At 45.9% G+C, this 27628-nt stretch overlaps 1 protein-coding gene across 1 annotated transcript; it reads right to left on the bottom strand.

Moving 5' to 3' along the window:
* Positions 1 to 7285: 7285 nt before the first annotated feature.
* On the bottom strand, positions 7286 to 24230 carry DHRS7C (dehydrogenase/reductase 7C). The gene is made up of 7 exons (XM_080924480.1): positions 24093 to 24230; positions 23719 to 23878; positions 13228 to 13340; positions 11720 to 11930; positions 10470 to 10562; positions 8334 to 8489; positions 7286 to 7543 (listed from the first exon to the last, which is right to left on the bottom strand). Exons 2-7 carry the CDS (start codon positions 23870 to 23872, stop codon positions 7335 to 7337), a joined length of 936 nt encoding a protein of 311 aa, XP_080780606.1. The 5' UTR covers positions 23873 to 23878; positions 24093 to 24230; the 3' UTR covers positions 7286 to 7334.
* Positions 24231 to 27628: the final 3398 nt, after the last annotated feature.

Genomic DNA, 27628 nt, shown 5'->3' with positions numbered 1-27628 from the left:
GCGTTTGTAAGAAGGGGGCATCTGAGAGCTGAGCCGGCTTGCTCTGCAGAGTCAAGCTGTGGGTGCCAGAGGTTTACTCCCACACTTGGCTCAACCAGGCGAGGCTGTTTGAAAGCCAGAGCAAGTGCCAGGGGAACAGTGGCATGGCTTGAGTTTAAAATGCCCCTCACAGGTTCATGTGTTTGGAGGCTTGATTCCAAGCTGGCTGTGCTATTTTCAGAGAATATAAAAACTTTAGAAGATGGGGCCTGGCTGGAAGAAGTAGGTCACTAGAGATGGCCATTTGAAAGTAATGGGTGGTTGGCCATCATCTATCCCAACCCACTCTCATTTGAAATGACACGAATTAACGCTCCCAACCACACAGTCCCGCCACCAGTGCCCTGAACTTTCTGAAACCACCTCACAAAATAAGACTCCTAAAACACAGAGGAAGGCAGTGGCCAAGAGACCACAAAAACAGTGTGAAAGAGGAAAAATATAGAAAGTACCCTAGAAATATTCTGGTCCATGAATCCCAGTGCTCTGTGAATTAAAAAAAAATAGCCATCTCTCTTTCTTTTTCAGTAAATTTCCATTTTTTTTTGTCCCATAAGTGAGTTTGATCTAAATTTCTGTGATTAATCCCTAATATCTTTATTGGCCCACCTTTGATGGCGTTGCTTCCCAAACATCCTTAGTCTTAGTTGGGGTTTCCTTGGAGGCAGAGCTTGCGACAAGGACTAAGTGGTAGCTATCAGGATGGTGGCCTGAAGCTAACAGGAGCCCTAGAGTGGGAGAGGAGCAGGAAAAGAAGCCAATCAGGAGCACTCTTAAACTGTGCCCAAACTTGTTGCAGACTCCACGAGAAACTATATAGAACATGCCTCTGAGGTGTAAAAGGTTGGGGCCCTGCCCAGATTCCTGGCTCCTCTCCCAGGGACATGAACACTTACGGTTTTGGGCTATACCCGTAATGGCAGAAAGAATGTTCTTGTTTTAGAGAGAGTCCCAGGCAGAAGAGTGAGTACAGAAAATAGGGAAGACGGAAATGCAGTTGGCAAGCAAGAGAGCCTCAAGTGCAGGCAAAAGTTTCCCCTTATCTGGAGAGATGGCTGCTCTTCCAGCCATCCCTGAGGTCCCTGGAATGATTCCCAGCACCCACATGGTGGCTTAACTTTGTCTATAACTTCAGTTCCAGGGACTCCAATATCCTTTCTGGTCTCTGTAGACACTGAGATACTCATGGTATACAGACATATATGTAGGTAAAACATCCAGACCCATAAGATAAAATAATTAAAAAAAAAAAAAAAAAAAAACTTTTAGAAAGTCCTCCTTTATGTCTACAGATCACTGGCTAGTCCAGAAGAGACTCCCAAGCACAGCTTCTTAAGGGACATCCCTTACCTTTGCACCCCATGGCTTCCCGAGTGCCACTGTCTTCCTGAGTACCATGGCTTCCCGAGTACACACTAGGAGAAGGATGTCTGCAACTAGAAGCCTCACACACTTCTAACACAGGTTATTGCTCTTGACTCTTGAAAAATCCATCTGATCATCTCCATTCAGTAGGATTTTCAATTGGCCAGCTACACAACTATGACTAAGCTACCTACCCTCCTTGATGATATATGTATATGTATGTGATGTATATGTATGTGATGTATATATATATATATATATATATATATATATATATGATGTATATGTATATGTACATGCATACATAGATGTGTGTATGTGTGGTATTTGTAACAATAGAACCAATATGTATTTTGGAGACTTGCTGGGAGCATTGCATGAGGTGATTAAGATTCAAGTCAGACAGGAAATGAGTCTTAAACGTTCCCTATGTACTTGTTCCTTGGTTCCTCTAGGAAACAACTTGTGTATAAAAGAGGGTTGCCCTGTTTGGAAGGCGAACGCTATCCCTTTCTTTGGGAAAGCATCTTAGTTACAGACCCTATGCAAAACCAAAGTGCACGTGTCTTCAAAGCATAAGAGGGTGGGGCACTGCCTGCCAATCCAGTCCCCTGTCGGTGGAGGGATTCTGGCAGGCATATGGCCTCCGCTGCGATTCTGGCTGTAAAGGCTGAAGGGACACAGGCTTTAGCGATAGTCCAGACACAACGCAGGTAGAGGCTGGTGAAGTGAGTCCTGAATGCTCTTGGCATGTGTGCAAACTATCTGTCATTGCTGAAGCTGCAGGTATTGTTCGTGTAGGAGATGGTTTTTCTGGGAAAGGATGCCACACTGTTCAGACACTGCTGTCCACAACTCCTGACATACAGATGGCATGTGGTCGGTCCAGGCTTAGACCGTTAGCCATAAGATGCCGGACCATTTCTCCAACCCCGCTTCTAAGCAGATAGGACATAGTCCTGGTGCCACTGCTGGTCTCTTATCCCAACAACAGGAAGAGGGTGACAATAAAATATGTCACCTGGGTGATAGTGGGGTAGAAGGACATTTGGTACCCTAAATCTTAATGCTTACAATAAAACGTTGACTTACTTGGGGGAAGTAAATGTCTAAGTTGTATTCTTGCTGCCTGTGATGTCCCTGTCTCTGCCCAAGTCATAACTGACTTCCTAAGCATTCACACAGTCATCCCCAGCACGCAGAATGACAGTGACTGTAAGAAGCCAAGGACAACCAGGCTGGCCCAAGGTCCACTCAGATTGGCTCATGGTATATCTTCAAAGACCTTTGATTCACTTCCTTGAGAGATCCCAACTTGGAGAAGAACTTCCTGAGTGTAGCCCAGGGCAGAGCTGGCAGGGGGCAGCTTTGACTGCGCATTGTACACTTTGCTAGTTGTTGGTGCTAAGGTCCTGGGAATCCCTCCTTTGCAGATCTGGCTCACCATGCTGTAAGGACAGAAAGGAGGATGCTGGAGTTCTGCTTACTCTCCCCATCTGGGACCCCAGCCTGCAGAATGGTGCCACTCATATGCCGGGTGGGTCTTCCCTAGAGTCTCCAGAGACACCCTCACAGACATTCCCAGAGGTTTGTTTTTGAGGTGATAAGGTAACCTAGGAAGTTACAATGCAGAAACTAGTTAAGCAGTGTGGTTAGAATGAACAGAGACCAGCAAGGGGTTAAGAAACACCACTGGGGTTAACAACAGCAAGATCTATTAACCTCCCTGACTCCAGAGATAAGGGAAGGCCTTGTCTAGCCATAGTTTATGTAGCCTATAAGTTCATCTGCTCCCCACCTGTCCAGACAACCACAGCAACCTGATGGAAGTCCTAGGGTTCTCCTGCCAGGCCATCTCCAGTAGCAGAGCCCCATCAGTAGTCAATAGCCAGGGGAGTCCACTGCTGCCATCTCCATGCTCCTGGGGACACTGAGATGCAGCCAGCAAAGGATCTGGTAAGGCAATAGTGACTTTCGAGCTCAGCCATCATGGATTTATGTGTGGTCCCACATTGCCTTGTCCTGGAGCAGGAACCCGAGGGTCTAAGCAGTACTGTCAGCGAGTTCTAATCCTCCCAGCAAAGGGCACAGGTGCTCAAAGTGGATGGGAACTATGATCAATTTCTCGGTTTCTTTATGCTTTTCTACTTAATCCACTTTTTTTTTTTTTCAGATTTGGAGCAGGAAGTAAATACAAGAAATCAATCAGCTTTGTTTTTCACAGCATGGAGTTGGGAGCTGTTTCAATCTCTTTGGTGTGTCTGGAAATGTCTGGGAATAGCCAACCAGTCTGTGGTGTGGGACAATCATGGCTACCCAGGTCCTTCATACCATGAAGTCATTCTATGTCCTTGGGGCTAAGTCCCTCCTGGCTATCTCTTTTCTCCCCTGAGCAGCAGCAGCACCACCACCACAACCACCATCACCACCACCACAACCACCACCACCACAACCACAACAACAACCACCACCACAACCACTACCACCTCCACCACAACCACCACCACCACCACCACAACCACCACCACCACAACCACCACCACAACCACCACCACCACAACCACAACAACAACCACCACCACAACCACCACCACCACCATCACAACTACCACCACCACCACCACCACAACCACCACCACCACCAGTAGCAGCTCTAGCAACACCAGCAGCACCAGCGACAGGCAGAGCATGGATACTCTTAATTTTTCCACCTGTGACATAGAATGCAAGTCTTTTCAGGGAACCTAGGCAGAGAGGAGAGCTTCATGGAATCCTTCTTAAGATTGTACAAGACACTGTGAACAAGATGCACGGACTCTCGCTGCTTTGTGGGGTTTCTAAGGTGTTTGTAAATGTTTTTAAAATGTGTTTGGAGCAACACTGCCACCCGGTGGTCATTACTCTCATCGCACAGCCTCTCCCTTTTCCACCACACCCTTGGTTTCTACCTTGTAACACTTCATTTATTTGCCTCATTCTGTGTATCAGCATAAGGGTGGGAGAATTTCAGTTTCTATGCTAGTGAGATGCCCCACCCTGACAGGGTAGCAGAAAGCCATCCCAGAGCAACAAGTTACATCCTGAGGGAGACCAAAGTTGATGGATAGGAAATTTGACTAGGGGTTTGCTTGGGGTGTCCATCCATCAAGGTTCACCCAAGGCTCTTAGATGAAAACCCTTGGCCAGCTAGCAGGGGATGGTAGAGCAGACTCACATACACAGAAGACTCCTTTCCCCTTAGAATTGATATCCCTGGTTTGTTTTAGGGGAATTTCCCTCTCCGAGTCCTTGCTTGGCCAGAATGCAGCCCTCGGTGAAAGCATGCATGTTTCTAGTGACAGTTTCTTCCTTTAGTCACCTAAAGGCTGGGCCCTTGTCCCCTCCTGCAGCAGGTACTTAGAGGCAGCTTTTACTAGAACCGTTGATTCCTCACTAGGACCTGCAGGACAAGAGTAATAACACTGGGCATCTACACCTTCATTTCACACCCATCTGCCTTGTTTGAAAACTCCGGGTCAGACTTCTGCTTAACTCAGTGTGCAGACATGTCAGCCCCTCAAAAATATCCCTGTAAGAACTGGCGAGTTAAGCCAGCAATCAGCTCTCAGAATGTCCTATTCCAGACCCAAGATGGCATTCACATTCTCTTTCATCATTGGCCAACCCTGCAAGTTGCCTCGGATTCCAGGAAGAGCAGAGCCTTGTAGTTAAGTCACCTTTATCATGAGATGACCCTCAATCAGGAACTGGCTTGTTCTCTTAAGCAAGAAGGGCTTCTTTGGCCCTCCCTGCAGAACGAGAAGAGGGTCAACCATCGGCCAGGCGCACCGAGCCACGACTGCTCAGCTTTGCAAACCTCTGGCCTTCGGCCCCTCTCACTCTCACTTTAAATCTAAAGCTCACATCCATATCCGTTTCTGTTGACACTCTCTTGCCTTAATAACACACTGTTGGCCTGGAACTCGCAACAGAACCTATTCGCCAAGCTCCGAATGGGTCCTGGGGCTCTGACCCTTCCTGTCCCAGAGCTGCCATTGGCAGCCACTGCTGTTGCCTCCCCTCATCTCCCACAGTGCTTTTGACAATCAAACCCACCAAAACAAAATTACCTTAGCAGACACCTTCCTAAACTCAAACCCCACATTTTCCCTCCTGTGGCTGGAGGACTTTTTCATCCCATGATTTGGGGGTTCCCAGCTGATCATGAAAGGTTAGACAGCTTATTTATTCATTTTTCACAGACTTTTCAAAAAATTGTGTGATTATGGGTGTCTGCATGTTGGTATGTGCATGTGAGCGCAGGTGCCTGCAGAGGCCCGAGGAGTCAGATCCTGTTGAGCTGGAGTCACAGGCTGTTGTGAGCTGCCCAGCACGGGTCCTGGGAGCCAAATTCTTGGTAAGAGCAATAAGCACTCTTAACCACAGAAAACTCTCTCTCTCTCTCTCTCTCTCTCTCTCTCTCTCTCCCTCTCTCTCTCTCTCTCTCTCTCTCTCTCTCTCTATATTATATATATATATATATATATATATATATATATATATATATCCCATGGGTTTTTTTTTTTACTTAAAAAATTATTTTATGTGTATGAGTGTTTTGCCTGTGTATATGTCTGTACACTTTCTGGTGCCTGTAGAGGCCAGAAAAATTAATTGGATCCCCTGGAACATGGATAGCCATGAGCCACCATGTGGGTGCTGGGAATTGAACTCCAGTCCTCGGGAAGAGGAGCAAGAGCTCTAAATCACTGAGCTAACTCCCTAGCCCATGATCTTACGTTTAACTGAAGATTAACATGTATGTATACAGATGTATAGGTTTATATGCTAATCTTGTAATTGACAGGTTCTGGAATGTAGCATCGTGGTTTTATATCTATTAACATTAGAAAGCTTGGGTCCAAGGTTACAATATTAGTGCAAAAATATGTGCCCATATTTCCCAAGAGTCCAAGAATCATTTGCTGTCTCTAGAAGCAAAGTGAGGGTGGTACTTTAGAAGGAGCGTTGCTTTGAAAAAGTCTGGAATGACAGATGCCTGAGGGTGAAGGATCTTAGCAGCCGCAGGGGATCTAAGACACTGGCCATTTGTGCTGGCATCCCAACTGTGTTTTCAGTGAAGAGCGTTGTTAGTTAAACTTGAGAAGTAAATTATGATGTTAGCATTCTGTATAACATAAACATATTACTACATATGTGTTCACAATATGTATGCTTACATGTGTAATATGTATGATATATTTTATCATATAATACATAATATACCATATTAAATATTAACACCACTAACTATATTAACATTAGTCATTAATTTAGCTTTATATGTCATATTTATATAATATATAAAACATTAACAGGATTGATGATAATCACCAGTATATGACAGTTTCTATAATATTGTGCTTAAATAATATTAATGTCTAAATTGCCCTCGATTAAATAAAATTCAAAGTTCTATTTCTAACACATATCTGGTGCCTGCTTTGGCTGGCACAGTTCAAAGGTTATTCCGGCCCTACAGGAAGTTGGACTGGGACATGCTGCCCTAAAGGTTGCCCAGCACTGTCTGTCTGACTGTTGGAGGTTGTTGGCGTATCCCTCTGTAAGTGATGGGGGTTTTCTTGGCAGGCCAGTGGCCATGGCATGCTCAGATAATGTGAGGGCTTGATGTGTCACAGCTTCTGCACTTTTTAAAATCAGGTGTCATTCCACGAAGCAGAGAAGCTTCTGGAAGCTTGCTCCCTCTCCCCTTCCCCTATCCAGCTCTGGGATGGCTCTTCCACCCTCAGTGGGAGGGTAAGAGCCTTGAGCAGGGGATCTAGCAGGTTAGGACCTGTGACTTGTAAGGGACCTCACTGGAGGGAGAGGACAGATGAGCCAGCACTCTGAAAAGCCTTTATTCCCCTTCAGTCACCCCTTTGGCCACCAGGTTAACCCTCTTCTGGGACATTAAGCTTCTCCTTCACCCCACAGGCCACCACAGCAAAGAAGAACTCAGGGAAGAAGGTGCGGATAAACACGGCAGCTTTGGGGACCGGGTTGGCCATGAACACCTCTTGCTTCTTCCTCCGCACGGTGCGCATCACTTCCTCGGCCACCTCCACCGGATGCACGCCGTAGGCTAACTTTCTGCAAAAGACTGGAAACACAAGCCAGGCCGGCCCCCGGCGTTCAAATCCCCTGGGCACAAAGATGCTTGCATGCATCTTGAGTGTCATGGTGTACTAACACTCTGCCAAACCCTGGTCTCCACCCCGGGGATGACACTTCACCCTCTAACCGTTGCTGCTTGGACTGCTGCCTCCTTTTACTCCTTGGTACCTTTATGGTGATGTGAATGTACCAGGGATGGGGATGGAGATGGAGATGGGGATGGAGATGGGGATGGGGATGGGGATGGAGATGGGGATGGGGATGGGGATGAGGCAGGGCAATAAGATGGCAAAGGAGGGTCTGTCATTTGTGCTGGTGGAGTCGCGCTTGCCTCATCCCCAGTCCAGTTCATGTTGGTGTCTTAATGCGGACGGACCTCAAGCTTTGGGTAAGGAGCAGCCTCTTTCATTAGAGTATTTTAGAATAACCAGCGTTCTCTGTGGGCTATCACCTTCTTCCCGGTTTTCTAAAGGGGAAGTGGGGCCAGCTTTTTTTTTTTTTTAGAGGCTTGCCTCTGAGCTGAGGTGCAGGCTGTCCTGGCTGGAAAAGCTTGGCCTCCATTTGGAGCTGCCTCTTCAGAGTGGGAGCAGGGTTGGTTCTTAAAGGGCACACGCTGGTTGTTAAGTCTGGGAAAAGCTGTTGAGTAAGGTGAGTGTCTAGCACAGTCCTGCCAAGGTCTTCTGGCTGCAGCTTCAGGGTGCTGCCTACGTGACACCTCAGATCTAAAGATTTAGTTTCTTCACCCCCAGACTCAGAGTTCTCCTCTGAACTCTTACATTTACAAACGGATGCCTTCCAGTTCCTTTGCTCAGGATACGCTTGGTAGGAACGGATGAAAGTTGGGCTCACGGTGCTGACCACAACGTCATATTCCTCAACCTCGGCTCTGAGGCAGTCGAAGAAGCCCATGACGGCATGCTTGGAGGCTGCATCTGAAAAAAGACCAGCCAGAGACGTATACATGAGGGGCTCTCACCCTGCTTCCCTGGGGTTGCAATGTAGACAAGAGCATCCACTATCTCACCGGATCTCTGACCCCATTGTGTGACTTGCTGTCTCCTCAACTTAAACCTTCCCTCAAGATCCATAGGTTCCCCAACCACGGACTGAAATACTCAGAGAAAATAATTGTATGTCTACTAAACACACACAAAATTTCTTCTTATCCCTGTTATCCTAGACAGGACACTATAAGACCTTTTCCAGAGCTGTGTTAGGGAGCTCACGCAATCCAGAGATGATGGGACATATGTGGGAGGAAGTACACTAAGCAAATAGCATAGCTGAGGGGGATGGCTGGGGGCTAGAACCACTGTGCCATGCATGCTGAGAGACCCTTGTATATTGAGTGACAAGGCAAAGAAGCCATTTTGTCCACTCTATGAAGAGGAAAGGAGAAGCTGAGAGGTCATGTGATGACACCAGGTTTCACAGCAAAAGGTAGAAAGGCATCGACTAGAATCCTGGCTTCCTGTCTCCTATGGTCTCCTATTTCTTTTGCCTCAATAAGACACGGGCCTTCTATCTCCTATGACTCAGTAGAACCACCTTGGATCTCACAGTAGGACCACCTTCAGTTCTCACAGTAGGACTACCCTCAGAACTCATATAGTAGGACCACCCTCAGAGCTCACAGTAGGACCAACTTTAGACCTTGCAGAACACAGAACATTATATTTTCATCAACATAGGGAAGTTTAAACCAAGGGTACATCATACTACCAAGAGGGCTGAAATCTAGATGAACCTTTGTAAGTGTTGGCGAGTAGAGGAGAGATCAGAACCCTTATAGCATGCTGGTGGTCTGCTTTGGAAGTAGGCCTAGGAGTTTTTTAAACATTTAAATATAAATCCCCTTCTAGGTTTTACTTGGGAGAAATGAAGCCACATTCTCACAGAAAGGATTCATGCATGCTCACAGAAGCATTATTCATAATTCCAAAGGGAAAATCACTAAATAGCTATCAATAGATAAATAATGTGGCATATCCAAGCAATGCAGTATTTGCTATCAATTGAAAAAATAATGTTGATGCATGCTACAACATTGTGTTACAAATAAGAGCCAGTAACGGATGTACAAAGTGGCTAATGAAGTCGTTTATTTTCTTCAGTGGTGTAACCACTTGCGAGTTATCCAAGTTTCTGTAAGGTAATTCATTATCCATCTCCTGACTCCAGCACCAGTGACACTCTTTGGTTCATTAAACTATACTTGAGTAAAGCTATTTCTTGTGTCTTGTTATCAGGGTGGGTAGATACTTGTTCATATCTTCCATGAAAAATAAACACAGCAGGGACATTATAAAGGTGGGATTGTTTTCACACTGCCTCCTGACGGATCCTGGGATACACCCCTACAGTTTTCTCTACACACATCTTATTACAGGCCTTCCCATCTCCTGAGATTCTCAGTGGCTATAAACATGCTGTGGATAAACCTCTTTGGCTCCGACATTGCTACCGCACAAAGCCCCACCCCTGGGTTCTGCTCCCTTTCTTTTTCTCTTTTTTCTCAGAGGACATTCCTCATCCTCCTCTTTTGTGATGTGTGTCCTTCTTGTTTCCAGTTCTAGCCTTTGGGAATCACTTCATAGAAGAAGAGGTGTTTGTGAGATAGGGCTATACATGTATGTAAAAGTGTGATTATCTTGTCACCTACTATATTACATTGAAGAGGCACATGTCCTTCCACCTAAGGCATGGCATTTTGGGAGGAGAGGAATTTTGTCTAGAATATCCCCAAATCTCTCAGGAACCCAAGACATGAAAGAATCCCCACCAGACCTGTCTCATCACTGGATGAGACACCCTTTACTTCCTGTGATTTAGCCTAGTCTAGACTTTACAGTGCTTGCCCTGACACAAAACATACAGCAAGACCCCCCCCCCACTTTGTCTCTGTGGCTTACAAGCTGTGCGGAATGGGATTCCAAACTTTGCTTGGATGTTGTTCACTAACACGATCTGGCCCGTCCTCCTTGAGATCATGTTGGGAAGCAGAACTGGAAAAATACAAGGAGCCCCAGTTAGAAATCTGAGACAGGCAGATCACAGAGGCAGATCCCCAACACCATTGATACCTCATCATCTGTTAGACTGCTAGGTACAGAGATGGAGGTGGTTCTAGGAAGTCACGGACCCAGTGTTTCTGAGAGAGTGTTAGTTGGCTGGCACATCTCTGGGTGGTTTGAAATGACTGGCACTATACAGTTGTGGGATTTGCTGTGTATCCCAGTCAGGCTTTGAACTTGTGATATACCCTGCCTGAACCTCCCAGTGCTGGGGTTACAGGCTTGAACCACTAAACCTGGCTTCTATCATGTCTTTAACTCTTCTTTTGCAGGTGTCAGCCTTTTAATAGAGAAAGGGAAGCACAAATGACCTGGAAGCTGTCTGGGAAGATGCATTTATTTAGTTTTTAGGTGGCTTTCTGCTGACTATGAGTTAAAAGAGTTCAGATGGGATCTGTTTTATGACAATAATTTCTTCCTCATGCAGATTTGATATCAGACAAGGAAATATGGAAGACGAGGATAGGAAAGCAAACAGCACTGGTAGAACAGGAAAAGGTCCAAATGAAAGTGATTGCTCAGCTCTGGGACTCAGGCCCTCAGCCTTAGAGAAGAGCACAGTGAGGCCTAGAGCTCCTATCACCTCTGTCTCTCAGTACGTGACAAACCCAGCAAGGGTAAACCAGCTGTGCTGACTGTTCCTAGCTGTCAACTTGATTACATCTGGAATTGACTAAAACCCAAGTGGCTGGGTACAAGGAGTGGCACTTTATCTGTCTCCCAGACCCATCTTCATTTCTGAAGACAGAATCCCTGACTGATTATCATGCTTAGAGGAGAACAGCTGTGAGACCGATGTAGTAAGGCACAGGCAAGAGCTGAGACAGTGGTCCAGAGACACAGACTCACAGCGGAGCTGTGGACTGGGTGCAAAGAGAGAGGTATTGGGCAGAGGGTGGGTGAGGAGCAGAACTTCATAATGAGGATATAGTTATATCAGTAAGACACTTCCCTTTTGTGACTGACATTTCCAGTGGGGGCCTGGAAGCTTTCCTTGCTCACATTAAGAGCTTTCTTGGGTCTGTCTGGAACCAGATGGCCACCTGGTCTTCCCATAGAATCTGGTGGAGAAATGAGACTCACAGGACCTTTGGTGAAAGTGATGGGTCCAAAGTAGTTGGCATCCATGATCTTTTTGTCAAGCTCCAGAGAAATCTTATGGGCAGGACCCTTCACTTTCACGCTGGCATTGTTGATGAGGATGTCCACACAGCCGTAGCAGTCCAGGACCTCTTTGGCCACATCTTGAACACAGCTAATGTCTGAGAGATCCAGGAGGACCAGCTTGGGGGTGAATGTCTACTGGGGCAAGGAGAGAGTCAAGACATGTTTGGGATCACCTCCTTGGAGATGTTGGGGGCTCTCCATCAAGCAGCTATCCTGCTAAGAATTCAAAGGCGTGGAGTAACTAGAAAAACAAACTGAGATTAAGGGGAAGATGTAAAACAACTCTGGGATGGAGGAGATTTCTCGAGCATCTAGTTTTGAAGACCAAGAGAGCATTTAAGCATGAACATACAGTTGTTTGAACTTGCAGCCAGGACTCCTCAGCTGATAAACACATTCTTGACAATCAGGTGACTCTTTGGAGACTATGAACTGACTCCAGTATTGCCATCATAACTTTGAATACTACTGGTTTCTTTTGGAAATTGCTTCCCAATTGGTTTTATAAGATACAAGAAAATTCAGCACAACCATTGGCTGGCACCCCTTGTTTTGGGTCAAAATCGTATATTCCATTGGGCACCTTTGAACCAACTGTTACGTGCTAGGAGCTGTACTCTGCTCTGGACACTTGCTGTCCTCAAGATGTTACTGGTTTAGAAGTAAGGATGGGGGCTGGGATTGGTAGGACCCTGGAATCAAGGCAACTTTTTGACAAACGTTAGTTCTGATAGACACCTTGAAGAGAAGGTTCCTACTGTTAATCACATATGTTTGGCAAATATTCGCCGATCTCCAAGTTCTTTAGGGATCACACTAGCATATCAAAGGCTCTGAAAAGTCCTGTAGTAAAGAAACTGGGACAAGCTGGACTGGAAGCCAGTATTTCCCACACAACTTGGGTTTTCCCCCAAACCTAATAACATTCCAAGAAAGGCTCCTTGTAGTATTCTTTATAGTTCTAGTTGATCCTTCTCCTCACTGCCAGAGTTGGCTCTGAACTCCTTTGAGCTGTTTGCAAATAGCAACTTCAATCTCAGGATTTAGGATTTTTTTATATTTAAATCGCAAAGAGGCTGAAGGCAACACCTCTAACCTGGATGGCTTAGGAGGGGACTTCCTTGATTTCTTCCACACAACTATGTCTTGTGTTGTTTGCTTGTCCTAGTGTCACCTGTACCTATAGTCACAATCCGCTGCTGGCACACTGCTATCTGTGTTTTCTATGAGTCTGACTAACACAGACTTGGGGGGACCGGTGCCAAAGTCTCGCCCTGACAAGTGATCAAAACAAGCCAGCACCTTTTGTTGGACAGAGCCATCACCTCTGATTGCTCCAAAGCCTCTGTCACATTTCCCTGGAACTGCTCCTAACAGTGATGACGCTCAGTATCCAGAGGTTCTTCAGGCCATCTGGAGAGAGCCTTACCTTGCTGGGGTCAGCCACACTGGTCAAGGCGGCGTAGAGACTCTCCAGCCCCTCCCAGTTCTTTCCACATAACACCAACCTTGCTCCACCTGCATGGAACACCCGGGCACACTCTGTGGGGAAGACAGAAGGGAGGCAGGGTGTACTGTGTGAATGGAGCTGCAGAAGGGAGTTCCTGTCTTAGGAACTCCCAATGTCTAAAAATTCTGATGTCTCATCCATCACCATGAGATTCTCCTCCTGGGGGAGTCATTTCATTTGATTCACTCCTCAGGCTAGATGTTTTAGGGGTTGCTGAGGATTGAGCCCCAACCTTGCTTGTGTTCTGCGACTGCTCTAGCACTGAGCCCTGGGCTAGGATGGTTTGGTTGTGTGCTGCGTTTCTAGCCTCAGCTTGGTTACTTCTGTGAAGGGAAGGTCACAGCAGGGAGCAGTAAGCCCCTGCTTTGCAGGGTAGTTCTGATGATGGAAATTTCTTATGGAATGGGAAGACAACTCTGTCACTAGCCTTTGGGACCACAGCCTTAGGGACACCTCAACCTATAGATATTGGTAAGAGCTACCAAGTTAGTTCAGACCAAATATCACTCAGCTCTCTGTGTTTCCTCTGTGGATCGAGACCCTCATCAAAGGTCTTTGGTTATAAGACCCCCTTACACAAAGAACTTCAGATAACTAAATCAAGCCAGGAGCAGGGGAGGTGACGTTCCCTAGGGAAGAACACACTCATGGGTTGCCCAGTGTCAAATGGTCATCCCTAAAAACCAGTAACATTATATAGACTCAAAGGTTTGTTTATATACATGAGTGTACAAAATACACATATGCTTATGATAACAATTAATGAAAGAGGAGGCTATGAATTTGAAAGAAAATGGGGCAGAAGAAAGGGTTTGAAGTGGGAGGGAAAATGTAATTAAATTACAATCACAACAATTAAAAAAAAAAGGTGATGCTGTTTTATGCTCCACTCTGAACTAATTCCCGATTAATTTGATACAGGGCTTTCCTTAATTTTAAAAAATATTTTATATATTATTTTGTATGTAAGTTTGTATATATTGTCATGTGCATGCAAAGGCGTATGTGGAGACCACAGAACAACCTGAGGGGGTCTGTTATCTTCTTCCACCACATGGATCCCAGGGACTGAATTTAGGTCACCAGACTTGGGTGGCAAGCAGCTTTGCCTATAGAGCCACTTCTTAGTCAGTAACCCGGAGATGCATGACATTCACATGTAACAGTATCTTGATACGTGAAAGCAATAGAAGCTCACGTGTTCCCACAGTTGATTTGTTCTAGGGATGATTGTGTGAGAGAGAGAGACAGCATTGTATTTGCTCACTTCCGTCCTCTCAGTGCCTTGATGGCAGCACTCCTCCACAAGGTGGCACTCACGTGTCCAGGATAAGTCCCAGACACCTAGCAGCCAACATTTAAGGTACCAAAAGGATGGATAATCATGGGTGAGCGCACGGAGCACTAGTTCAGACAGAGGCTCTGAAAGTGCTCTCGAGAGAGAAGCATCTAGCGTGGCCCCATTTTGACCGGAAAGTTGTGGACCTTAGTTGACTGCAGACACCGATGGACAGCCCAGTAAACTGGGTGTTCACCAGAGGCTGTGTAGTTTTAAAACAGTTATTCACTTATACTGACAACAGTTTCCCCTTCCCTCCACTCCCCTCAGTCTCTCCCCCTACCTCCTCTCACCCAGATCCACCTCTCCTCCAATTACTTAAAAACAAACAAACAACAGGCCTCCCGGGAATATCAGTGAAACACGGCTTGACAAGTTACAATAAGACTCGGCACACGCCCTCATATCAAAGCTGAATGAGGCAACCCAATAGGAGGAAAAGGGTCCCATGTGCTGGCAAACAAGTCAGAGACACCCTCCCTTCCCACTGTTAGGAGTCCCACGACAACACCCAGTTATACAACCATAAGGTATACGCAGAAGACCTAGTTTAGACCCATACAAGGACTATTTACTGCTTTAGTCTCTGTGAGCCCTGTGTGCCCTGCTTAGTTGACTCTGTGGGTCATGTCATGGTCCTCTACCCCTCTGGCTCCTGTAATCCTTCTGCCCCTTCTTTTGTAGGGTTCCTTGGAGCTGCCTAGTGTTTGGCTGTGGGTCTCTGCATCTGCTTCTGCCAGTGGCTGGATGATGCCTCTCTGCCGACCACTGGGTTAGGCACTGGTCTATGAGGGTAGCCGACTATCACCAGGAATCATCTGGTTAACCCTTCTTTGAGGTTTTATATCTTAAGCACAGCAGCTCTAAGTGACCTTGTGGCTGTGGGAATTTGCTCCTGTAGATTTAGCAGTTTGATTTGAGCAGAGAGAAGGTCATCTGGACAGGATGGATACTGGGATTTTTCTACATGGGCATCATGGACAGGGGGTTGGGGATCCTGGAGAGAACTGAGATACTGGATGATGCAAAGACAAGCAGGCCTGAAGGTCAAAGGGTTGCTGGGAAAGAAGGGGAGATTGAGATCTGGATCTCAGTGGGAACCAAAAACAGGCGCACTGGCCAGGAGTGCGGCTCAGTGGCAGAGCACTTGCCTAGTTAATATGTGAGAAGACCAGAGGTTGATCCCAGCACTGCAAAAAAATAAACAAGACAGCTGCACTGGAAGTAACAGAGGGAGCAGAAAGGAGGAAGTGGTGGCTCCTGACTGAGGGAGACCTGAACCAAGAGCCTGCTGCATACCAATGTCACCTTGAGTTGTTAGGTCTTCAGGCAAAGATGGCTTCTCTCAGTTTAGGTGTTTTATTAAGAAAGGAGGTTGGGGCAGAAGAGATGGCTCAGTGGTCAAGAGCATATAACTGCTCTTGACATAGACCCGAGTTTGAATCCAGGTTTGATTCCAATCACCATGTCAGGTGGCTCCCAACCATCTGAAATTCCAGCCACAGGGGATCTGACATCCTCCTCTAGACTGCCCGGGGCACTTACACTCACATGTGCCCTATATGCGTGGCATTAAAAATTGAGGATAAAAATCATCGGGCTGATTGTGAGTGACCAAAAAAAATTATAAAAGATATCAGTTATTCTCCATGTCAATTTGCTGCAGAAAACCAAGACCCCAGCAGGTCTCAGAAAGTGACAGAGCGACTTTCCAAAGTCTATATGGAACGGCTTGCACGCTTTAATCAGAAGCGAAAAGAAAAATGAAGACCATTGTGGTGATCTGAAGTGGTGCTATTAGGAGGTGTGGCCTATTTGGAGGAAGTGTGTCACTGTGGGGGTGGGTCTTTGAGACCCTCCTCCTAGCTCCCTGGAAGCCAGTCTCTCCTGGTTGCCTTCGAATCAAGATACAGAACTCTCAGCTTCTTCTCCACTACCGTGTTGGCCTGGATGCTGTCATACTTCCTGCCGTGATGATAATGGACTGAACCTCTGAAACTGTAAGCCAGCCTCAATTCAATGTTTGCCTTTCTAAGGGTTGCCTTGGCCATGGTGTCTCTTCATAACAATAGGAACCCCAACTAAGGCAACTCTCTTGAAAAATGTTAGTAACTAAAATAAAATATAAAGTTGCCAAAGCTAAAGCAAAATGTTAATAGTTCCAGCCTAAGAATCGATAAAAATGATGAGAATTCAGTACCTGTATGATCAAGTTAATTTATTATATAGGCAAGAAAATAATGTTATTTACAAATATTTTAGAGCAGGGCTTGGTTGGTGAGATGGCTCAGTTAAAAGAGAGCATTGCTCTTGCCAAGGACCAGAGGTCTCAATACCTGTGTCTGGGTACAACCACCTGCAATTCTAGCTCCTGAGGATCACACTCCCTCTGCTGGCCTCCACGGGAACTGCACTCATTTGTACATACACATAATTAAAATGAAAGGAATCTTTAAAAAATAGTATCTGAATGCCTATTTGGGAGGGGAAAAAGCCAGATGCATCATTTTACAATATAATATTTACAATATAATAAGTAGTAAAATGTAAAAAGAGAATCACAAAAGAGCTAGAGAGATGAGTCTGTTCTCTTATTGGGGGACGATCTTCAGACCATGCTCCAAAGAAACAAACTGTATCAGAACTAATTTATAGATTATTAATTCTTTTTTTTTTTTTACAGAAAAGATATAAAGAACAAGCAAAATTAAGAAAAGGACTTATAATTTATATGTCAGCAAAGAACTAATGTATTTGATATGCAAAGGACATTTACAAATAAGAAGGACCAACTGGGAAAAAAAATTCGGTTAATGAACAGAAGATTAAAAGTCAATACCATGGCATGATAAAGAGAAGCAGTATAAGCCATGCACTAATTTTGATCCATCAGAGGAGTAAGGACAAAACTGATCTTCGTCTTAGTGAGGTGTGAGCAGAGGGTTTGGCTCATGTTCACTCTGGTATCTGCACGAATTGCTACAGGTTTTGGGAAGAAAATGTTGACTGTATCCTTTAAAGGGCTTCGATCTAGCAGTTTCATTTATGGATATCTCTCCTAAAGCAATCATTACAAATATCTGAGTAGACACATCTGTAGGAAGGATTGCTTAGCCCAGTACCACGGCCAACAGCAAAACCCTGGAAATAATTGCCGATGTCTCATATAATAGGAGGCTGTTAAGTCAGTTAGAGTATACCAAGAAAAACTCTTCTCAAGCTGTAAAAACTGATTTCACAAAAATGAATCTGCTGGTGTGAAATTCATATTAAAGTATGTTTAAAACATAAGAAACAGCTCGTCAGAGGCTGGAGAGAGAGGGTTCGGGGTTAAGGGTACTTACTGCTCTTACAGAGGACTTAAGCTTCAGTTACCAGCACCCATTTTGGGGGTGGCTTATAAGTGCCTGAACCTCCAGTTTCAGGGGATCTGATACCTTATTCTGGCCTCCTTGGATATCTGTACTTACACGCAGGCACATCCCTCCCCCATAAATATACATGAATAGATCTTGTTTTAAAAGTGTGCCGAATCAAAGTTACAATTTGAATGTGAAATGTTTAAAGCAGGGTTATACTGTGTGCATACACACTGTTACTAGGGCATTAAGTTGGTAATTTCAGAGGCATTAGGATAAAATAGGTATAATATTTCAGAGTTAGTTGCTAGTCCAAGATGCATGCTTCCAAAGGAAATAACTGCTTTATGAAGTCATTCTTTTTGTCCTAAAATAAGACACAATGGATTAAAAAGGAAGAGGGAAAGAAGGAGGAGGAGGGTAAGGGAGAGGGGGGTTTGGGAGGTAGATTTCTCAGTAGAGGACAGTATGAGCTTTTGCTCATGGGCCAGGACTGGCTTATGCCTCCTCCCATCATCTCGAGAGAAAAGGCAGTCCTTAACTGCTTTCTAAGATCCTACATGTGGAAACCCAGACCAGAAGGGTCTTTATGGCATTGCCTACTCACAAACCAGGGCTCAAGGGAAGTAATGCCACTGGAGAAGTCTACATGCCCCACTTCCCAGAGGTGCACCTTTATGCTTCAAAGGAAACCTCGGAGGGACATGCAGATGTCATAATAGAAAGAAACTACTTAGACACCTATCTTGCCCTAGTGCTAGGGTTGAAACTAGAGACCTATGTACCAAGCAAATACATTCTCACTGAGTTATACCATCAGCCATGTAGCTTAGAACCATCTAATAATGTGGCCCCCAGGCAAGCACATCTCTTGCTCTCCTCTGTGTCCCGCTTCTGCTTCTTCTTCCCTAAAAAGGTCAGACATGATAGGAAGCCAAGGCCATGGAGACTGCGGGGTAGGAAAAGAAAACAAAGAAAATGGCACATTGGGTGTGAATCAGGCCTATTGGGGATTTGCTACAACAGAAGTATTATGTATAATGTCTATAATTAGAAAATCAGAAGACAGCCTGGTGTTTTGTTTTGTTGTTTTCCTTCCAGAGTTTCCCGCTGGGCTGAACTGAAGGAGACTGAACCGATCCATTGCACTCTTGGTCCCCTCTCACATACTGACTGAGCAGTAAGCCTCACCCAGGAGCAGAGAGGAAACAAAGTCAAACACCGGCACAGGATGCTTTCCAGTGAAGCAGCTCTGTGTGTGTTTTATGCTTTATTACTTAAAAATTCATTCATTTCTCATAATTACGGTCTTGACAATTATGGAACGTTTGTCACTTGGTTTGGAGGGAGAAGGCCCAGCTGTGGTTGTGACTGTCTGGAGCAGCCATGCTGTGGGTGAGGCAGTCATGACAGTTACATTTCTCACATCAGTGCGGTGGGGTTCAAAGAGTTCAAAGGGGTTTCCCGCATTGCCACCTCTGCTGTGGGGTGGGAGGAATGAAAATGTGACTCAAGAAGTCTGATGTCCAGGTCTAGGGATGTCATTCTCCACACGGCCAATCCCCACTGCTGAGATGGGGACAGGCTTGGCCTCCCTACCCCTTATCAGCTCAACCACTCCCTAATAGTGGGACGTATTTACAAGGTCTCACTAAGTTGCCCAGGTTGATCTTGAACTTGCAATTCTCCTGCATCAGCTTCCCGAATAGCTGGGATTACAGTTTTACACCAACAGGCCCACTTTGAAATTCTTATTTCTATTCATTCTCCTTTTGGTTCTGTCAATTGTGAGTCTGAGTCTTGCTGCCTAGCCTAGGCTGACTCCCAACTGAGTCATCCTCCTGCTTCAGTCTCCCGAGTGCCAAGATCATAGGGTTGAAGGTTGATCTTCTTGTCAGTTTGACTCCATTTGGAATCATCTAGGAGACCAATTTGGAATCATCTAGGAGACCGAGGTACGCTTCTAGGTGTGTTCCTAGGGGTGTTTGTGAGAGGGTAGTTGGGGGAGAGAGTCACCATGAATGTGGGTGGCAGCACCCCATGGGCCAGAGGCTAGCAGTGAGGAAATGGAGAAAGCCAGTAGAGTATCTTCATACCTTGTCTCTGCTTCCTCCTTGGTGATGATGTGAACTTGGCTCTATTTATTTATTTATTTATTTATTTATTTATTTACTTACTTACTTATTTATTTATTTATTTGACACACTATCTCAGGTAGCCCAGGCTGTTCTCAAAAAAAAAAAAAAAAAAAAAAAAAAAAACCATTATGTAGCCGAGGGTGACCTTGAGTTCCTGACCCTCCTGCCTCCTCCCGATAGAGTTACTGGTGACATCTAGCTTTAGTTTTGTTATCAGCTCAGCTGAACAGTTTTCTCCTGTCAAGCGTTTCAACGCGGGTTGTGCCTTTCTCAACTAATAAACACAACTTGGGCACGTCCTTACGTATTTCCTCAGATCTTCCTCAGATCTAAGATGCCAGGGGGTGTGAAGTGATTTCTGATTCCAGAGATGGTGTGGTGAGAAAGGTTGTTGCAGAGGCTGTGAAATGCTGTTGTGCACAGCCCTGTTTCAGCAGTGTCTAAGAGTCTTGGGAGTGGTGGGAACACAGGCAGGGATAGCATCCAGTCGGCTCTGCTGAAGGCCATCCCTGTGTTAGGTATTTTGATGGTTACTTTTGTTGCAGACCTATTGGATACAAGGTAACACAGTGGCTGACTTGATTGTTGATGGTTTGGGATGAGGGCTAGAGGTCTGGGATTGGAATGGGCAGTGGTTCTCAACCTTCCTAATGTAGAGACCCTTTAATACAGTTCCTTATGCTGTGGTGACCCCCAACCATATAATTATTTTCATTGCTACTTTGTAACTATAACTTGACTACTGCTTGAATCATAATGTAAATCTCTGTGTTTTCCGAGGGTCTTAGGTGACCTCTGTGAAAGGGTCTTTTGAACCAAGAGGTCTCGACCCAGAGGTTGAAAATCACCACCTTAATGGTTCTACCCACAGGGCTCGTCCTGGCTCTAGGATACCCGGGCATAATATGGACCATGTAGAAGACACTCTGTGCCCCTTACTTTTTAACTTGAATCTGAAGTGCAGCAGCTGGTGCCTGGGATTGCTGTCATCAGCACCACACCGAAAGCAGGCATTTATTTAAAGTTACACACACCCAGCTTCTCGTGTTACTTTTAAAGACTTGGACTTTATTTCTTTCTGCTTTGCTTTTCTGCAGGGTTGGGGACAGGGCTGAGGGAGGTGGGAAGCACCTGTCAGTGAGTCAGAGTAAAACAGAACAGTGACCAGAACCTTGACAGTTCAGGCTACATCCTGCAAACACCTGCGGTGCATTTCCTGGGCTCCTACCTTGCACGTGATCATAACCTGATGATCTTAAAAAAGCAATAAGTGAGATTTTTGAACTAAATGCATGGCTCTTACCAAAGGGGGAACAGTGGTTCCATGTAGTGACACAGAACATTACTGAGGGTCCCAATAGCATCTTTAATGACAAGGTGCAGCTAACATTTGTAGGACCATCTACCCAGTCACAGCAGTGGGCACATTCTTTCCCAGAACCACCCACCCCCTACCCCCAGGAACAGACTGCATAACAGACCACAGCCAGAACACAGGGCAAACCTTGACAAACTCAAATGAACTGAATTGTGCAGAGTTTCTTCTCTGACCAAATAGGAGCCAAAATGGAAGTCAATTAAACCAGCATTCACAACACATACTTATCTGGGTGCCCTTCCTGACCAAATGGCTTCTAGACGTTGGTCATTAAACATACTGGTTAATTACCACTATTGCGAACAAATCCCGCCAGGGGCAATTTTTGGGGATAAAGGTTTATTTAGGTTCAGCTTTGGGAGGATCCATTCTGGCCAGGAAGGCATGGAGCAGCAGCTGGGTCTGTGGTGATAGAAGTGGGAGGGGACAAGAAACTATGGGGAAGGTGGGGTCACATGTGGGGGGAGGGAAGTCTAGTCGATATAACCTTCACACACTCGTACCAGTTAGACCCTTCCTCCTAGACCAGTGGTTTTCAAACTTCTTAATGCTCCAACCCTTTAATACAATTCTTTAGTGACTGCCCCAACCACAAAATTAATTTTGTTGCTACTTCATAGCTGTAATTTCCCGACCGTTATTAATCATAACGTAAATATCTGTGTTTTCCAATGGTCTCTGGGGGGTTGTGACCCACGGGCTGAGAAACACCATGGCATAGACCAAAAGACCCTACAGCTTCCAAAACATTATTCCAAGCACAAATCTGGGGGAACATCACAACAAAACCAAAGAAAAGATCGGAGTGTTTACTACACAGAAGCACTGAGGTGGGTGCAGAGACCGGGGAGAAAAACACCGGCCTTAGGTTGTGAGCAGGCAGGTCTCCGAGGGCCACCTGAAAGGATGGAACAGATAAGGTGGCAGGAAGGCTCCAGGGATCTGGCCTGCATCTAGACAAACATATTCTACTTGCAGAAAATCTGTCCCATGAGTGACCTCTCGTCTCTTTCCTAACAACACCGTGATCCTGCGGCTGGTCTGATGGGCAAACTGCAGTGTCCTGGCTGACCTTGGGAAAGACTAAGGTTTTGGTTTGTGCATCTGTTCATCTTTTGAAAGCCAACCCTAACAAGTCTCTTAGGAAGTGGCTCCAGAGGGCACACCTGCCGTTTTGCTTAATGTCCTCACCTGCCAAGGCTGACCCAAGGCAGACACTCACTGTGACCTCACCCTTCCTGTCAGTGGGGAGACATGCTCCTTCTGATGACTTCTAAGAGAAGAAGCAGCAGTCGTCTCTGGGAGAAACCTCAGAGACAGGGCACACACATCTGTCTAATGGCCACACAATGGGAGGAAGTGCCCCGACCTGCAAGACTCTGGAAGGTGTGTATGATAATGTGGACCTATTGACACCTCAGTGTCGACTGAGCGGCCAGTGGATGGTGAGCTGTGTGGTGTCTATGCTGGATTAAATGACAGCGGGAGCTGTCGTGAACGAATACAGCACAGTTCCACTGCCATCATTAGGAATGTCAGGGGCCTGCTAAACCCAAAGGACAGTCCACCCACAAAGGCAACAAGAATGGCCCAGAAGACTGTCTACCTTAGAGATTGTGAATGAAATTGATTTTAAGGCCAGAAGGTGAGATAGCAGAAGCAGAGGCCATGTGCAGTAGAGGGCGTGATACACAGAGACAAGCTGGGTGAACTCTGAAAAAAACTCTGGCCATCTCTAACAATGAGGAAACGGTGGCCATGGCTGTCCCAATTCCCACCCAAGTGCACATTCATTTGTCGCTCAAAGCTGCATCCCAAACTGGAGGCTGCCGTCATCCTTGATCTATACCCGGGACGTTCAACTCATCTAGCTGAAGACACCTGCTAGTTAGCTACCGGAACCAGAACTGGGATCTAGCAGCCTACTCTGGCCTCATATTCCGTGTGCAGCATCAACTAAGGACTTGGAGTTTCCAGATTTCTAGAAACTCCTGGAGCAGTCAGACTCAGTATTTTCTAACCTCAAACTGTGAGCTGGCAACCCCTGCCATTCTAACCCTGCCATTCACCTGGCAAGAAAGCTTCAGACTCCTAAAGAGAAGCCGACTCCTCTCTACCAACAGATGTGACCATACCATCCTGTCTCCAGGTCCCTCGTGGGCAGAGATGGGCACAGGTCCGGGAGAACCAGCTTACCTTTCCCCAGTCCTGAGATGGCATCCGTGATGACCACCACTTTGTTCTGCACGGCAGACTTTGACCACAGCCTGGATGCCTCCTGGTAAATGAAGAGGAGGCCGCTGATTCCCAGCAGCAGCAGGGGGAGCATCAGGACAGCCATGATTCCCATCTTGCTCTGCAGGACAGCAGCATGGCAAAGGATTAGCTTTGCAGAGTCCCTGATTGCATCCCCACGGCAGGGAGAGGTTCAAACCCACAGCACCCATTCCCTCTGAGCCCAGCATCTCTTCTCCAGGGAGCTGTGCTCTGCAGGCTCCGGGAGGTCTTTCCCAGCTGAGTACCAAGGAGCACTCGATTTCTCAAATGCTCGACAAATAGAAATTACTCACAGTGTCTCCACAGTGAAGGAGTCCAGGGGGCCTGCCCTCCCCTAAGGCTAGTTACAAATTTAATTAAAACGGGCCTGCATTTTTGGAAGGAAATTCATGTGTTAAGGCCACTCGCTTGGGCTCTAATGGTTATTTATAGCTCTCAGTTGCACTAAAGGGCTTTTCAGGGTAAATATAGTGTCTATTCTGATATTCAGGGACACATGCTGGCCGGGTCTGATTTCAGAGTTCTTGCCAGGACTTTCAAAGCTCTGCTGGCTGGTGGGACTATTAGGGTTTCCTTTACAGTTTAGGCCAGGAGTCAATCCCAGGGACTCCTGGGATTGTCAGCAAAATGCCTGTGCCTTTCTTTCCTGTGTAGGGTCCCTGCAGGTGGTTCAGACCTAGGTGGGCATCAAGCCATCTGGCTTTCTCTTCCTGAGTGGGGATGTAGATGAGAAGCAAAGGAAAGCCGGTCAATGGAATGGAGCCTATTACAAAAACACCAGCCGTGGCACGAAAGAGAACTTTTTAGAGCAGTGTTTCTCCACCTGCCTAATACTGTGACCCTTTGATACAGTTCTTCACATTGTGGTGTCCCCAACCACAACATTATTTCCATTGTTACTTCATAACTGTACCTTTGTTACTGTTAAGAATTATAATGTAAATGTCTGTGTTTTCTGATGGTGTTAGGCCACCCCTGTGAAAGAGACATCCAACCCCAGAGGGGTTAGAACCCACAGATTGAGAACTGCTGGTTTAGAGCAGGCTTCTTGCTTTTGTGAGGTATACATTTCTTGTCTCTAAAATGGGAATGATAGTTTTATTTTATAGATCTGCTGGAGCACCAGATAATATCCTGCCTATCTTTTTTTAGAAATATTTATTTATTTTATATATGTTAGTACACTGATACACAGTCTTCAGACACACCAGAAGAGGGCATTACAGATGGTTGTGAGTCAACATGTTGTTGCTGGGAATTGAACTCAGGACCTTTAGGAAGAGCAGCCGGTGCTCTTAACCATTGGGCCATCTCTCCAGCCCGATGCTGCCTCCTGAACCTGACATAGAGTCTGAGGGTCGAGGAGGTAACTATTGTAATTAAATATCCAAGATGTTAAATAATTTAATTACATAAGCATAACAAGAATATCAAAACTCCAGGACTTGTGCCCAGCATCCTGTTAGATATGTATGAAGGTTTACTTTTATTATTTATTTATATATATGTAGGTGTCTATGTGAGTATATACCACGTTTGTGGGTACCTGTTAAGGGTGTTAGATCCCCTAGAGCTGGGGTTATGGTTACAGGTGGATCTGACTTGGGTGCTGGGAACCAAATGTGGGTTCTTCATAAGAGCAGCACGAACTTTTAAGCACTGAACCACTTTCCTCCAGCCGTTCCACATTCGTACAGTAAAGAAAATAGAGCTGTCCAGAAAGTGAGGCTGTGGTGGGAGTAAGGATTGGGGCAGGAGGTGGGTGGAGGAGGAGAATAGCAGAAACTGCATTTCTTAGAAACGAGGAACAACCAGGAACCTTGCAGACGTCACCTCTTTATTGGCAGTTAGTACATGCATGAGGAATGCATAGCATTCGACGACTCTGTGACAAACTGATCACATTAGTGTGGCCGGCACTCACACCAACAAGCGTTGTGTAAGCATCTCTCTGTTGTGTCTCCTTCTGTGCTACAACTACTTTACGATCTTTAAATGAGTGCATTAGTCTGTATTTGTGTGTGTGTGTGTGTGTGTGTGTGTGTGTGTGTCTTTTCCTTTCTAGACTTTATTTAAATAGAACCACAGAGTCGACACTCCTGCTCAGCATCACATTTGTGGGACTCACCTACACCGCAGTATAAAACCGGAACCCATTCGTGTTTAACACGTGTGTCCATCTCATGATTCCAGTTTGTTCTTCTGAGAGTGGGCAGGTGCAGGCACCCCAGGGCAGGTGCGCTTTGTATTTTTGTGAGACACCAAAAAGGCTTGGAGAAATGAGGATGGATGGGTGATAGCTGGGGTGATGGAGGTCCTCACGCAGAGTCTGAGACACACGCTGGGGCTGAGAGCACAATCTGTCAGTCTGGAATATAACAGGAAAGGTTTAGGCAAGGAAATCCCTTTGGGAGCTATCACAGGTACGTAGGACAGCCATGAGATCTGAGTGACACCTGTGAAGGGACATGTCTGAAGGCTTGGATGTTTAGAGGGTGGAAGCTGGAGGATGAATCAGAAGAGTGGCCAGTATTCTGACAGAGACCAAGGAGTATACAAGTTCCAGGAACATACGAAGGCTGTCTTGGGGAGACTTCGGAATTAAGTAACCAGGAAGCCACTGGCCTGAGGTTGCTGTGTGCTATGTGTTCCTTGGTAGCAAACTGGAGGTTTGGTTTTGTTCTGTTTTTTAGGCAAACAGCCAAGTTTTACCCAATCACCAACAACCCAGCCTATTGCAGTCAACAGTCACATCCCCAAAAGGCCCAATTTACTCACTGGAGTGGATCCAGAGACTTCTCTATGTGCCTTCCAGGGTCATCTGTAGAAGCCTGCTGCTCATGTGGCTGAAACTGCTGAGTTATGAGTCTGCCCAATTCATGAATCATTCTTTGGTCAAATAAACCCCATTAAGCTTGATTTAGTTAATTTGCTAAATGTGTTTTCTTCGAACAGCTGATTTTCTGCGCCGGAGATTGCTGCTTGGTCAAGTGAAGACAGAGCCGGACAAGAGACTGTGCTTTTAGCAATGACTGGCAGGAGCCTCTCAGGTCAAGGGCACCTTGCGTTTTCAGCTCCGCAGTGGACTTATTGTAGGTAGTTCTGCAATGCACCATCATTGGCTGGTGATTCCTGACCCACCCACACCCCGTGGACCTCAGGCTTCGAAACCTGTCTTTCATACACCTTGAGATTTAGAGTAAAATGGCTAGAATCTTGAAAGATGGTCCCAGAAGAGCCTGCAGGTCCTTCAGCAAGTGACCGAAATGTTCTATGACCTCTACACATTGGCTCGCGGCCCTGGTAGGAAGGACAATAACATGGGTGCCTTGGTGTGGAGCTACAATTAGCCACAGATGGTGTTCCCAGGGCACCTTTAGTTTTACTAGTGACAATGTCAGTCCACTGCTTCCTTCCTTTAACGTAATCATCCCAGGACAGACAAGTTTTCCAACCACCATGCACTCTTCCGTTCCTTGAGGACTCCTTCAAGGAACTGCTTTACTGCCCTTCTTGAGGAGGAAGACACAGTTCAGCTGTCTTTGAAATTATAGGTTTTTTTTCCCCTCCAATTTTGCTATGCTGGCATGGAACCCAGGGTCTTGAGCATGCTTGAGAAGCCTTCTCCCGCCGAGCTGTGCACCAGCTGCGAAATCATAGTATGTTCTCATCTGAGTATCAAGAACAAATCAGTTTAGACGCATGGATAGTTGGAAGCATCCTGGAAAGCCTGGGGGTAGGAGAAGTACAGTCTAGGTAGGGGGTGGCCTTACACACGTTCCCCTTTTTGTCCCAAGCAGAAGTCACACCCAGCTCTAACCTTGCAGAC

This window comes from Micromys minutus (genome assembly GCF_963924665.1).
Source record: "Micromys minutus genome assembly, chromosome: 10".
NCBI classification, from domain to species: Eukaryota; Metazoa; Chordata; class Mammalia; order Rodentia; family Muridae; genus Micromys; species Micromys minutus.
Note: the sequence above shows the minus strand (reverse complement) of the source record. Positions and strands in the feature narration are given on the sequence as shown.

Coding starts and splice junctions, on each gene's coding strand:
- DHRS7C (XM_080924480.1), bottom strand. CDS start 23,872: ATGGGAATCATGGCTGTCCTGATGCTCCCCCTGCTGCTGCTGGGAATC. Junction 10,563..11,719: donor ACCCATCACTTTCACCAAAG/GTCCTGTGAGTC, acceptor GTATTTTTCCAG/TTCTGCTTCCCAACATGATC. Junction 8,490..10,469: donor AATCCCATTCCGCACAGCTT/GTAAGCCACAGA, acceptor GTCTTTTTTCAG/ATGCAGCCTCCAAGCATGCC.